At 38.3% G+C, this 15,062-nt stretch overlaps 1 protein-coding gene across 7 annotated transcripts in view; it reads right to left on the minus strand.

Moving 5' to 3' along the window:
- EVI5 (ecotropic viral integration site 5) overlaps nucleotides 1-15,062 on the minus strand; it is an 87,689-nt gene that overhangs the window by 68,182 nt on the left and 4,445 nt on the right. Inside the window, exons 1-3 of one of the 7 annotated variants that reach the window (XM_069789239.1) lie at nucleotides 7,082-7,790; nucleotides 6,594-6,823; nucleotides 1,784-1,973 (exon numbers count right to left, since the gene is read on the minus strand). In XM_069789239.1, coding sequence (XP_069645340.1) covers nucleotides 1,784-1,973; nucleotides 6,594-6,823; nucleotides 7,082-7,090 — 429 coding nt within the window. In that variant the 5' untranslated portion in view covers nucleotides 7,091-7,790. Of the gene's footprint in view, nucleotides 1-489; nucleotides 510-1,783; nucleotides 1,974-6,593; nucleotides 6,824-7,081; nucleotides 7,791-15,062 lie in introns of those variants that run through there. The other 6 variants (XM_069789237.1, XM_069789240.1, XM_069789236.1 and 3 more) reach the window with 6 other exon arrangements.

Here is a 15,062-nt window from a genome sequence, read left to right on the forward strand (position 1 = left end):
ACTTTGAAAGAGATTCTTGCTTTCAAGTTTAGGTTTTGTTAAGCTTGAACACTACTGCAGGAGTTTTGCATCACTGACCTCAATATTCTAATATCCCCAAGATCTCCAGGCTGCTTCAGAACCATCCTCGAAATGTCAGTCCAACTATTTGTCCTGTCTACAACACAACTGTGACACCCTGTGTTATTTCCTAAAAGATTTCCAACTCCAAGACAACAACCCTAACACATTGGCTTTCCACATCTGTCTCCAGCTATCATTTGTCAACAACACACTATCAGATTGTAGATCAGTCATCTAAAGCCTCAAGGGCTACTAATAGCAAAGCATTAGCAAGTGGATCAAGAGATACAAGGATGGAACACATCACTTCTGCAGGAAGGTATACACACTTACATCTAAAACTTAAAATACTTGCCAGATATCTAATAACTTAAGACCAGTTTTTACAGCCAAGACAAAAAAATACCTATGCTACTTAAGTCATACCTACTGGCACAATCAGGAAGTATGGATATTCTGGTATTCCATTGTAAATGTAGAGTGACACAGTTCAGGCTGACTTTATGCAAACAAAACAATAACAAAAAAAGTATTGAGAATTATTTAACCAGCAAATGAAAACTCACTAGCAATGTAATTAAATATTTACTGAAAGTTAGTCACATACTCCCCAAATTATACTTGGCCAGCTGTAAAAACAAGTGATACTTGTGACACTTTAAAATGTTCAAATGGAGGCAGTTCAAATGAATTCTATCCAACCAGATCTACTTATTACTATCTCATTTCTCCTTGCTCTTGCCAGGTTCATGTGGCCTTCTTTTCATGGCCTTTTGGGAACACCTTTCCAGAAACCATTTTCCCTATGCAAGCAGGAAGTCTTGAATTCATTTTCTTCCCTTGTTTCCTCTCTCAAGTCATGTTCTCTCTTCACAACTGCTTCACACAAAAGATACTTTACTTTAGCCCATTGTTCTGCCTTCCCACAACCTATTCATAGGCACACATTTCAAACTGCTCAAAAGACCCTGAAATTTGTATTCTGCACATAAACCTACAGACTAGAGCCAATAAAGAACCAAAGCAAAACAGACTCGCCTACGAACAAAAAATCCCACACTGCTGTTACTTGCTGCCTCTGAAACATGGATATGTTCAAATGCCCTAGATGCTTTTTAGTTTGAATTTAAAGCGTAATTGAATTCCACTTCTGCACATGTCCACAACTAACCCAGACTGGACACACACTGGTCAAAGTTTGTTCAATCCACTCAATTTAGAAACAATGTGTTCTCCTGCTTAAGGTCATCCCTGGGGTCAAAACACTTGGCATGCACAAAAAAACTAAACTCATCGGAGCCTCTTACAGTAGAATCATGAGCTCTTCTAATAAGAATGCTTTAAAAAGACAGCTGCTCAGTGGGAAAATAATCACAGCATCCAGCTATCAGATGCCCTTATGTGGTTTTTCAGTAATTCCATTTTGGAAACATGAAGCAAATCTTCCCTATATTCACAGGAATCTCTCATTAGAGGTAGACTGAAAGCTTTAGTATTCAAGATACAGTAAATGCATCTAGTTTTCACTAAGAGACATTTGCTGGGCAAAACTGTTACCAAGGTCTGGTAACAGTTACTGAGGAAGCACTAAGGCTTAGGGATGGAACAGATTCAACTGGAAGCTTCTATTAGTATTCATTTAAAAAAAAGACCAACAGGAAGATAAAACAGTATCACTTATACTACAAATATATCCTAAAAAATAGCGTCCAACTACTACCTTAACTTGCTTTTCTTTCTTTTTCCGTACATCTTCCCATTCATTCACAATCCTCCCCCACAGGATCCATGAGTCTTCTTCAAGATGGCTCAGATTGCTAGAAGCTGATGAACTAGACACAAGAGAAGATCCACTATTTCTTCTCGACCCATTTACTGATCGCAAGGATTTGCTATCTGTTTCCAAGAGTCTGCAAAGACAGCACACAAAAACCAAATTCAAGTTCTTCTAATCACAGGACCACACTATTAATTGTTTGTTTAGAAGTCAATTCTTCCAACTTCTTTACAAAGGATGCACCCAAGGGTTCAGTGGAACAGTTTTCCCAACATCCATTTGTACTAAATTTGAAAAGAACTGGTCAATGTTACTGTTTCTTCTTGAGATCTCAAGTAATTCTGCAGACAGAAGAACAGCTCACATTGCAGCATTTCTAGAAATGGATAAAAATGTCACATCACGCATCAACAACACTAAGGGAAGTGAGATTTTAATACAAGTGTTTTGTGGTCTCATGACCTAGATCTTAATACATAAAGATACCAAATCAGAGAAAGTACAGAAGCATTGCAAGCCCAGTGCTCTTTTACACATTCATCAACTGGAGATTAATAGCCCTACAGGGAAGATGCACAAGTTTTGGTTTGAGGCATAAGTGCCAGCAAGAGGGCTTTGATTTTACTAGCAACATAAAAGCCACAGCTGTTGTGCATCAGACTGACAAAAAGAACATAAGGAAGTTAAATGTCCTCAACAAGAGTGTCAAATGTTGAAGTACTGCAAGAGAGACAGTAATTTTAAAGAAAAGACAAAAAATTAGCCTCCTAAAAGTCTACCTGACAATGTAAACGCAGACAGAATAATTAAAACCTGGAACAATTTTAAAACACCTGACATTTGCTGACATCTGTTCACAAATCAACATGGTGTTTTATAAATGCATAGGAAAAATCTCAGACCTAAAGAATGAGGACCAGGCAACACAAGTGGTTAGTATAGCCAATGAACATGTAATTGAAGTGTGGAGTTCAGATGCAAGAACTTCTGGGGTTATCAGGCAGCAAGGCATACATAAAGATGTGCCAAGTGCTAGACAAGCTGCTGAAGAGATTTCCCTGTTAGCTTGTTGCTATGGTCATCAATTTTCCAAGGAGCTGGGGACTCTGGGCAAAAAGGCACACTTTGGTTATCCTCAACTAATATTGAGCCCCATAAGCAGGGGGAAATTTTTTAGACGACACGTTACGTAAGAGCAAGAATTCAGACTAACTTGAAAAAGTGTTTTGCTATACCAAGAGTTTCATTTGTGCTTTAACTTCCAAGAATTCCAACGTCTGTAAAACAGAGTGATCTGGTTGAATAATTTCTCAATGCACCTGCAGAAAAGCTAACACACCCCACCCCCACACACAGCATTTCAGCAGGGTCAGGTGAGGTTTTAGATATTTAATAAATTATAACCTGAGTTATACTGTACCTGAGAATGTACACAAATCTCAGCATACCTACAGTTTTTAAGCTGTCTACTACGATAGAGATATTTATACTAGCTCTCCCTGTTACCAGCTTTCACCTGCTGGTGTTTATGGAAGTTAGGGAAAAAAGTAAGTTAATTCATGAAGACAACAAATACAGTCTCTGCAGTAGTATTTTGTCTGGAAAAGGTTTAAATAGTAATGCCTTTGGAAAAAAAAACCCACAAGATTTTTCAAGAACAATTTTAAGTTAGTCCATATTAATGGAATGCAGAAAAATCTTCTTTTGAGGAAAAAATTAAAAAATCCATTTTTAATGTTTAGAAACCTGGCCTATACTGATCCATAATGGAAATTTACAGTTTGGAGCTCCTCCTCTCCACCTGAGATAGTGCCTAAAGATCAAATTCAAAGTAATCACAGAGGAAAAAAAAGCACAGAATAAACATTACAATTATAAAACCAAGGTTCTAACTAGTCACTTTGTTTTCACAGCCTTCTATAAAAGTTACACTAAGTTTCTGTAATGTGACCTTACCTGGATAAACTCATTGTCCTTAGATTTGAAAATGAGAAGTTCTTTTTACAGTAAGTAGCAAGTTCTGTCGCATTTAGTCACTGTTTTCTTTCACATAAACTTTATAAATGATTTACTAATGCCAAACAGCTCCACCAGGACTCTGGACCGAGCTACCTCATTATTCTGAGGGAACTTTCAGTATAATTGGATTACAGAATGCTACAAGACATAGCTTGATAGAATTTGAGTTCCTTCCCTTTCTAGCTATTTAACTAATTAATACTCTCCTTATTGACATAAAAGCCAACAATGAAAAGGAAACCTTTAATAATATCCATCACCAGCAATTCTTCAAGCAAGCAGAAACAAGAATAGTTCCCTGTGTTCAGAGTACAATTCCTTGTCAACAAAGTGCCACTGTGTTAAAATGCAGATTCAAACTGTTCTGAGACTACACTGCACCCAGCATAAGAGCATCAAATTTCTGTATTAAAGCATAGTATCTCACAAGAAGAGATACACTTGATAGGATAGCCTCTAATTAGAATTCACACACAAGACTAATGTGGGATTGAACAAAAGGTCTGACTAAAATTAAATAAAATCACACAAGATTTGCTAGCTTATTTACTAAATGAAGAAAGCTGACTTGAAAAAGAAAGCCTAGCAAGCCCAAGCTCACATTCTTCTTTCAACAAGCAAGCTAGTCTGTAGGGTTTAATGAGATGATTCTGGATGTAAAGACATTATGCTCCAACACAGATAAGCGGTCCAAAGAACAGGTATAACTGCTTTTCAAATAAAAGTTAGTCAGTTAGTCTTGAACAGAGTGGAATACCTGAGATGAAATGCAAATTAACTTTCTTAAAAGCACTCTAACTCATTTTTTTCTGCTTTTGATAAATTTTCATTTGCACAGCAAAAATTACATATAGATCATCTTTGAGGGAGACAATCTCATAAACCACAAGGAGAAGAGGATGAGGTGGTTCTAAAAGCTGCCTTCCATTCTCAGTCAAGAACTAGACAGATACAACAAATTCCCTGTAAGTTCTATTGCTATTAGGCTGCAGAAAACAAACATGAAAGAAGACATGCTAGGTGACACAATGGCATTAGCCCCTCCTTCTCCCAGTTACTCTTCTCCTCTACTGAAAGTTACTACCCTCATAACTGAATCAGCAGTGTAAAAAAAAAAAAAAACCACAAACAAAAAAACAAAACCAAAAAACCACGGAGTACCTCAGCTGCCTCAGTGCAAAGTCCAGCACACTAGCAGAAGCTGGAACAGAAGCTAGATTGAGCTAAACTTTCAAACTCTGCACTTAACTACAGCAGAAGGGACAGAAATCTTCAGTAGGTATCACAGCCTTGCAGCTATCCACTAAGTCTAAAACCTATTTGGAGCTCAAGTGCTCCTTTAGAGTCAATTTCTCATGAACTACTGAAACGTACTTGTCAAGTATAACCAAATTTTGCAAGAGGCCAGATGACTTAAAAGTCCCACCTCAAAAGTGCAAATAAGTATGGGTTCTAGAAATGAGAAATCATACAGTCCGATTTTATTTCTTAGTGAGATCACCAATTTGCAACCACTATGCACGTCAAGAGCAACTGATCCAACTGAAAGTTGCATCTTGAACTGTAGATGGTGCAGATAAATACACACTCATGTTGCTTACTATACGAAAAAAAAAGCCAGGATGAACAGAAAGGCCAGATTAGGAATTTACTTTTCATGAAATTAAGAGATTATGCATCTGCCACCATTAGTGTAACAGCAGGAAGATGGCTGTTCTATATAACCTGCTATGTTTAGAGATAGTAGAAAGCAAGAACTAGGTAAAAATGGAAAAAAATACAGAAGATGGAATTCAGAAATCTTTAAGATTTCAAGAAGCTAATAGAAATTTGTCCTGGTTTCAGCTGGGACAGTTAATTTTCCTCCTAGTGGCTGGTACAGTGCTGTATTCTGGATTTAGTGTGAGAACAATGTTGATAACACACAGATGTTTTAGTTGTTGCTAAGTAGCGCTTATCCTAAATTAAGGATTTTCCAAGTTTCCCATGCTCTGCCAGCAAGCAGGTGCACAATAAGCTGGGAGGGAGCACAGCCAGGACAGCTGACCCGAACTAGCCAAAGGCATATTCCATACCATAGGACATCATGCTCAGTATACAAACTGGGGGAGTTGGCTGGGAGGGGCAGATCACTGCTTGGGCATCACTCAGCGGGTGGTGAGCAATTGCATTGTGCATCACTTGTCTTGTCTTGGGTTTTACCTCTCTCTCTTTTTGTTATATTCTTTTTCATTACAATTGTTATTATGATTTTATTTCAATTATTAAACTGTTCTTATCTCAACCCACAAGTTTACCTTTTTTTCCTAATTCTCCTCCCCATCCCACTGGGGGAGAAGGAGTGAGCAAGCAGCTGCCTGGTGCTTAGTTGCCAGTTGGGGTTAGTTTTGATCTAAGAAGGTAAGGAGGTTATATGAAAGTCTTATCCCTGAGATACTCTATTTTAAATTGGATGCTGAAAATCACATGGGTCCAGTGTAATTTCTTAGGATTAGAGGCAGCCATAAACAGTCCTGTAAAACCAGGAGAGAAAAACACCTTGTAGAGTTCCACAAAAACTAAACTTGTAAAAATATAGCACAAGAACACAAGTTCTTAAACCTTGGGGCCTTGAAATTGAAATGTACCACAAAGTTTTACCTAATGCCCCTTTAACAGCCTATACGATGAAATTGCAATAAGCCAATTTCAGTCTCATTACTATACTTTGAAGACCAAAAAGTTTTCCACTCACCTGTTCTGTTCCTCAAGTTTTGCAAGTAATTCTAAGTCGTCTGGACTCAGCTGTGTTGGTGAGGATGGTGATAACGCGGGCGTAGACAGAGTGGTAGAGGAGGATGTAGTGTGTAATGAGGCAGATGGACTTGCCACCTGACTGGCCATTTGACTGACGGTGTGCGATACAGTGTTCTTCACCCATGAGAGAGTAGAGCTCAGCTTTCCTGCAACCTTGTCTGTCGCCACCTGTGATGACAAAGAGAAGAGGATGCAGTAGTTGTCTTTTTTTAATACCTTTTTTCAGTAAACCTGCTGCACTGAACAAAGGAAAAAATATACAATATGCACGAAGTGACATCGACATTATTTGTTTCTCCAGAACACCCAAGGCTGTCAGAAGCAACACAAGCATCAATAGCAACACAATATTATAGAAGTAGTAACATGCAAGTATGCCGCTAATCCACAAAGAAAGACTCGAAGGAACTCCTGATGTATACTCACAGAGCTCATTTCTGCAGTACAGAAATACCACAGGATCCAGGATCAGCTCAGACTTCCCATTACAAAAATAAATAGAAATAAAAGCTTATTTTAAAACATCTTGATAAACTAACAATGGCACAGAAACTAGAAAAATAGATATAGAAACAGTCAACTATTTTACTGATGCACACTGGACCCGTACAAGTATATCAGTATAAACACTCCAGACCAGGACAGAGGAGCAGAGGCACCACATTTCTAATCCACACCAAATCCAAAGATCCTCTAGCATCTGCCAGCGTGCAGAAAACAGTCCCAAAGAATTTATGCCCATGAATCTACAACAGCTCCTGAATGTCTTACATTAAGGCCTCATGCTGCCAGCTCTTCTACCTCCTCACTTTCTCTTCAGGTCACCCCTACACCAAGTGCCCTTGACCCCTTATCCCACTACCAGCACCTGGGGTTTGAGAAGGGTCCTGGAGGAAAAGTCAGAGGTGCTACTAGAGCAGAAGGGAGCTCTAAGCAGACAGTTGGGGAAACTGCAGGTCCAGGAATGAGGAGGTTAACTGGGGCTGATCATACTGTGCTGCTACTTCTTGACCAGTGTTATGGGGTAATGCAGCCCAACAGATTCACTGGTCACTACAGAATAACCAACAGCAGCCCCTGGGGGTGTTTTCTGATGAACCCCTCCCTAGAGCTTCCTTCAGCAACTGAAAACATAAGAGGCTTTGGCCTGCAGTGATTGACAACAGAGTTCAATTCTTCCCTGGCCAAACTTGGGAGAAAATCTAGATGCACCTTAAAGGAAGAGCTAGCTACCTAGCAAAAGGTTAAAACTTTTCAAAATCAGGGTTGAGGAGGAACTTCCTTTGAAGTGGTGCTACTGGCAACTATTTATTTTGACCTTTGCTGACTTCTTCAAAACACTGAATCACTCAGTGGTTGTCACGAACACCTGTCTGCAGTACAGCCTATACAATAATTGCTAAGATATTAAAGACACCGAGCTGCAGGAAAAAATCCCTTCCCGAGATCCTCTAATAGAATCTAATTAATGCAGAATTTCAGCTGGAGAAACTCCATCTCAGCACACTGCATTTATCTGAAGCACAGTATATAGACTGACTGGTTGCTAAAGCAGAAGCTTTTATATAGATACAATACTACAATGAACTTTTTTGTGAATCAAATCCAGCACTATTTTATTTTCACATCATATCAAAAGCAAGACACACTGAATGCCTTCAGAAAACAAGAGGAACACTACAGGCCAAACACAAAACAGCAGTACTCAATCTCCCTGCTTTCTCTCCACCAGCAACATGAGACTTCAGAGCTCTCCTAGAGGACTGCGAAGAGGTTTCCCATTTCCATATGCTTAACATTCATTCTGGAAATGGTAACAGATTTTGCTAGAAATCTTCAGATGCAGGGATACAAACCCCAGGTGGGAATGGTAAGGTCCCAGCGTAAGCATCCAAAAGGACAGGAAAGCTCAGGTATATCAATATGTTGGGGGTTTTTTTTAAATAAAACAAACCAACACATGATCTTTTAAAGATAATCATTGATAAATCGCTTTAAATACTAGCAACTGACACCATTTCTTATACAAGAAATGAATAAAAATTGCTGGAGATTTCAAAATCTTAAGTTTAATACATGCATTAATACACTCAGTCAATATCCTTTATTCTCTATTGCTATGAAAGGATAAATTATTGCTGTTTCACTCCGAATAAAACAGCATTATGATAAAGGTAACTCATACATCTCACTTAAGATTATTTTCTCAAAGGCTTTGAGCTGCTTAAAATATGACAAGTAATGCAACTATTGCAAAAATAAATGCTGGCAGAAACAGGGCCAATCTTAACACCACAGCAAACATGACTGCCATATGCAGCAGGTTTTAAGAGTCATCCATTCTAAGAATCTTACATAAAATATTACGAAAGCAGTGATTTTGAGTAATACCCTATGTGACAGAAACAGGAAGAGAAAGTATACAATCAATTTTTATCTCTTTACAAAGTAAAATAACTAAGAAGACTTAAGATGAAAAAGTAAATCCAAGCTGAGTCTGGCTTAAACATTTTGAAGCTTATATGTCACATTAAGATAACTGAAGCAGGAGGTGGGTGGGGGACAGAAATCAAGAATCTTACTAACATTCATTCACCAACACATCACTAGGCATTAAAAAATTAATGCCAAGGTTTGTAGAAGCCAATTATGTGAAGAATACAAAGAAAAAGTATGGTCAAGAAAACCATGCAAGACAGCAGTTAAATCAGAACAATGGGTCTAACAATACTACTATTTCTAAAAGCAGCTCAGTTTCATTAAAATGTATTCAGAGAATTAGTACCCAAAAAATATTCTTAAGTCAACTATCTGAAAGCAAGCAAACTGCACAGCTGCGAAGAGCAGATGTTTGAAGGCTGACAGTGAAGTTTGTATCAAAAAGAATTCATCCGAGGAAAAACAGCTACGGCAGTCACCCAGGGCCCAGCTAAATTAAGAAAAAAAAAATTCTGATCTAATAGCTAACTAATAGTCAAGCCTACACCCCTTTTGCCAGGCTTTTCCAGGGTTTCCTAAAAATCTAAAGCCAGCTCTCTTAAATTGTCAGCATCAGTGAAGACTCCTGGACCTAGACATGAAGGCATTTAGCTATCAGTTTGTTATCCACTTCCCTAAATAGGATAGAGTAACAGGATTTTTATATTTCATCATTTCACCTATGTTAATTTCAAAATTTATATTCAGTGACAGAAGATTTCATAGAGTTATTCTTTGACAAGTGACTTAAGGCCTTCCAGAAAACAGGTCACACCACTACTCCTATCAACACACACACAGTGCTCCTACACCTGCCCTTCAAACTCTTCCCCCTTCTCTTAATAAAGAATGAAAATCCCTGCTATGTGTCATAAGCTTTTCAACTCTACGTACACCGTTTCTTCTAACAGGGTAGTTGTACTTGGCCGTCACTTAACTACAGACCACTGCTACTTCCTGCCTTTCCACTGACAGTCCCTCCAATAAGAAATCTGTGTCCCACTACTAAGACCATACGTAGACTGTACGGAAGTGAATCTTGCTGACTCCCACTACTATGGCAATACACACATGTAGTACAGAAATTAATCCTACTGACTCCCAGAAGATATGTACCTCTTTCCACTGACAGCACAAAGGAAAGAGCTAAAGGTTTCACTCTAGCCCCTTCAGAGAAACTGGATCTCCCCCAATTAAAAATCACAGAGCTATCAAGTTGTTGAAATAAGTCCTTCTGCCTTTAGTTACACCAATGAGAATAAATTCAGTATGAATGATGGCAGACACTTTCACCGAGTATCACCAACTCCAGGAAACACAGGAAAATCTGTATGAGCATTCGGTTTAATACCTCCCTGCTTTAGAGACATGATTTTGCTTAACACAGCATTCTGGAAAGACTAAAAAAAAAAAACCAGTATTGTTAAACCTTTAGTCTTTTCTTTGCATTTTTGGATGGAATCTCCTCAAGGCTTTCCTAAACAAATGTTTCTTTTAAAAACTGGTTATTATTTAACTAGTGATATTTCTGCAGTCCTGCTGCAGTGTCTCCCTTTTGGCTACAACAATGATACTCTGCCCTTCAGTTATGAAGTGTCCTTCCCTTTGCTACTCTTCATTATTGTGGAAAGAGATCACAGTCATGTGCTGAGCTGGTTGTAGCAGTAACAAGGACAGCCAGATACACCACAGTGCCCATCCCAAAATCTTAGCTAAATCACAGTGACAAATCTAACTACACATGAGATAGGACTTCTGCCTTTGCCATCACCCTCTCACTAAGCATATACACACCTATGCTACTTCCACTCCGTTCTGCCTTACCTTACCACTGGAGCACTCCCACTTGGGAAGCTGCTCTACCTGGCGCCCTCCTGTGCTACACCGGGTACCACAGGCAGCAGCTACGCAGACAGCTCAAGCCCTGACTCTGCTCCCAAAGTCCCAACACTTACCAGGTCTATACAAGCTCTCCATCCCTTCAGCTAACCAGCTCAGGCTGCAAGCCCCCAGTTAACGGTACTCTTTGCTCAGCTCACCTCAGCCAGTTTTTCAGCTATGCAAAGAGAATTGGTTTCCTTTTTATTCCCAGCATTTTTTCAGATGCCAAAATTCAAGTTATATTTGAAGAGCATAAAAGGCAACCTACGTTGCCTGGGAAGCATGCCAAATCATCCAGAGCACCATCAGGATGATCAAGCCATTACTAATTATTACCAACGTGTGATCAAAACCAGAGTCAACCCATTTTAAAAATGTGTTTTTTCCCCAGAGGGCTCTCACTCAAGAGCCTGCCAATTAATCAGACTTTGAACACAAATGCTGCTCCCGGCCCACTCCTAGGGACACCAACACTTTCCACTGAAGATGGCCAGGTCCGGAGACAAGTAGGCAGGGGTACGCCTTCTCTACCCACTGCAGGAGGACACCGGGAACTGAGCAGACGTCATCCAGCTCCAAATCAGGTATATTCATTCAGGTTCCAAGCCATATTAACAGCTACACTGCTCCCTGTCTGCCAACAGACCAAGAGCACAGAAAGAGTTCATTTGCATCTGCCTGCCTAAGACCATGTAGATACCTCCTAAATAAATGTGTGAATTTTTAGTCTGAAAATGTTGATCTTTAAAAAGATAAGGGGGACCAGACTTAAGTACTAAAGACTTTCTACTCTGCTGCAGTTTCCAGCGAGCAAAACAGAACTACCAGCAATTCTCTCCCATCTGGTCAGTCATCAGACAAGGCACAGACCTGTCTGCTACATACTTTAAGCTACCGCAAAGATAATAAATACTTCTATTGATCTTATACACAGATACATATGACATGCTGTTTATATATGCCAATTAAAATACATAAAAGTCAGTAACTCAACTTTATGTTTAGTATCTTTAATTAGCTGCTGATTACAGTGCTTTATTACCAAGAGGAAGTACAATACTGTGTTTAGATTTTTGAGTTGCTCACAGGAATACTGCAGTGGGGCAGCATATAAAATATTTTAAGTAAGGCTAGCTGAAGGTAGACCACAGCATCCCACATTACATGCAATTATGTAAATCCCCTTCCCTGAGAATCCCAAGGTATTGTGCAGCACCTTACAGTAAGCCCCAAAATGTTACCACCACATATTTTTGCATTTGCCAGACAGACAGTATCTGTTTTTCTAAAAAAAAAAATAATCTATTTAGATTTCTTTAAAAAAAGATATTTCACTTACACAATGTATTAGCTTAATACCTATATTCTGCTCCAAGTTACACATCCTGTTTAACCAAAATACTGTCAACTATTCTTACCGTATGACAAAGTAAAAATAACTGCAAGCCTTACACAAACACTACTGTATATATTATATGCTCTCTAGACTTTCTTCTCTTCCTGGAAAGAGAAAGAAATGGGAACTTCCAGAATACAGGAAGTAATCCTCATACTATCCTACATATAAAAAGAAGTCTCACATATTTGGGGCTGAAATTGTGTACACGGTTTTTCAAGCCAATTATATAGCATTCCGTGGACCCAGTCTCCTCCTTGCTTCAAAACAGTTAATAGCATTCTAATACCTGAAGAATAAATTAAACTGACTCAGTCAATGACATATGCAGGAGAGGTAGCTGGTGAATCACCCTGTTATCACGCTTCCTGACAAGATAAAATCCTGATTTAGAGCTCAAACATGATTTCACTATAAGCTTCATCTAAATATTTTACACTACAAATTCATATAAATGATTTCTGCTGAAGTCTGAGGAAAAAGTCCCAATTTATTCCCATAGTCCTGATTCTTCTTGTAGTATCACCTAACAATAGTCAGGAGTATCATGGCTAGCATTCACCAGCTTCCATTTAACTTGGTATTCACTAGCTCTCCAAGTCTTCCTAACACAAAGAATAAAGCAGTCTAACACTTTATATTGTGTAACTCCTAAGCTATCAGAAAGCTTTCTGCGGTATCATTTAGTAAATACACATTCTTTAAAAGTCATCTTCAGACTCTAACATGTTGTGGTTTTGATGGTCCCAAAAAATCTGGAAGAATAAACTTGAAGCTGCAAGTTCACATACACAACATAACAATCTAATACATAAGGTGTTTTAAGGAGACACTTCATTAGCAATGTTGTAGTGATCCGCTAAAGGTTGAAAACATTGCTCAAAGTCATATGAGTAACATTTCAATCACTGACCAAATTGCATTGAATTCTATTTAATTCCAAGAACAATTCCAGGTTTTTAATTACCTCTGAACTCCAGTGTGGTTTACAATCTGTCAAGCATTGTCCCAGTATGCTAGCTGAGGAAACAAACCATGGTGCTTTTGCAGACACTATCTCCTGTATGTCTAGAGATGGTCCTTTTATCAAACAAGTTTCCAATCTGACAGAGGAATGTAACAACCTTCAGGAAACCATAGAGACCTTCTTTCAAGGGGAAAAGAATTAGATACAGTGCTTTTGTACAAAAGATGGCTGAGAGCTCCTCCGAGCTGCACGAGAAAATACTGAAGAACTACAGTAAAAACCTTTAACAGGGAACTTCCTTTGTTTCTTTGCTCTCTTAGACCTTGGTTTGGGAAACATCTTTGTATTTGAGGTTCAGCACACCAAGTTACATGCAGATATACTTGAAGGACCATCCCCTTGGCTAACAAAACAGAGGGAAAAATCAGATTAATCAGCTAAAATAAAGAACAACTCCTACAAAGTCAATTTGTTTATGCACTAGATGGGAAGACTTCATTATTTTTTTTCTTTTCAATAAAATGCAACTCAATCATTTCACTGGAGTTCAAGTATCATCAGGCATTATAAAAAAATAACACACTGAAAGACGCATATGTTTATCATTAATGCTCCTTTCTACAAATTTTACTTTCCCACTCATTCCCCAATGCCTAGCTTCCTTAATGTTGCCTTTAGCCAACTTCCTCCTGGCAAGGAGCCAGAACTAGTATCTAAACTACATTAGAGCAAAAATAAACAAACACAAGTATATAAATGCAGTTAAATTTACTAAAAGCCTTAGATCCATATTTTGGAAGCAAGAAACAACTAAGTCATATTTTTAAATGTTCTCTGAGCCTTAATTAAAATAAATGGTTTTAACACAACTCTTCATTAAAAAAATATACAAAATTTGCAAGGAGTTGAATTGGTAAGTTTAAAAGGATCCGATATCTGACAACATGAAAACATAGCATTCCATGCAACATTTGTTTTTACGTACTGGCAGCCCAAGTATTTTCCAGGTGTAATTCGCCTTGTTTATAGAGATTAGATAAACTTAAGACACAAGCTACAGGCTAGAACAAAATGCTCATCTCCTTTTTACCAAGTTGTTCATGGTTCCCTTTCCAAATAGATGTATGAAACAAGACTTGATGGAGAAACCAAAGAACATGAGCATGGCCTTATGGAATATGGTAACACCTGAAACTTTATTCATTACTTACTAGAATTTTAAACAAATCAGGTGACAGAAGTTGGCAAGACCCCACCTTCAGGATATTACTCTTCTTTCCTTTAAATGACCAGCTAAAAGGTCAACTTTCTATCAATTACACTCAAATTCAAAAGAGTAAACCAGTTTCTAAATGACTGACTGATAACCAGCTTTACTTTTGAGCTACAAATTCATTGCAACCTGCAGCTGCTGACAGAGAACAAGAAATAAGAGGTAAAAGTTTTAGAAGTGAGAAGTGTAACCAATTTAGTAATTTTCACACAGGAAAGTTGTCTAAACTATTCAGTAAACATTGCAGACTTAAACACAGGTGCATAGATCAATAGTAAATTCTTTTAACACAATCCATACCAACCTCTGTGGTCTTGCAGCAATATTTAATTTTGCCCACCAATTTACTTAGTAAATCCATGACATGTCTTGACAAGCACTTACAGTGTAACTCGAAGCAAGCATATTTTTT

Source organism: Haliaeetus albicilla, chromosome 8 (genome assembly GCF_947461875.1).
Source record: "Haliaeetus albicilla chromosome 8, bHalAlb1.1, whole genome shotgun sequence".
Taxonomy (NCBI): domain Eukaryota; kingdom Metazoa; phylum Chordata; class Aves; order Accipitriformes; family Accipitridae; genus Haliaeetus; species Haliaeetus albicilla.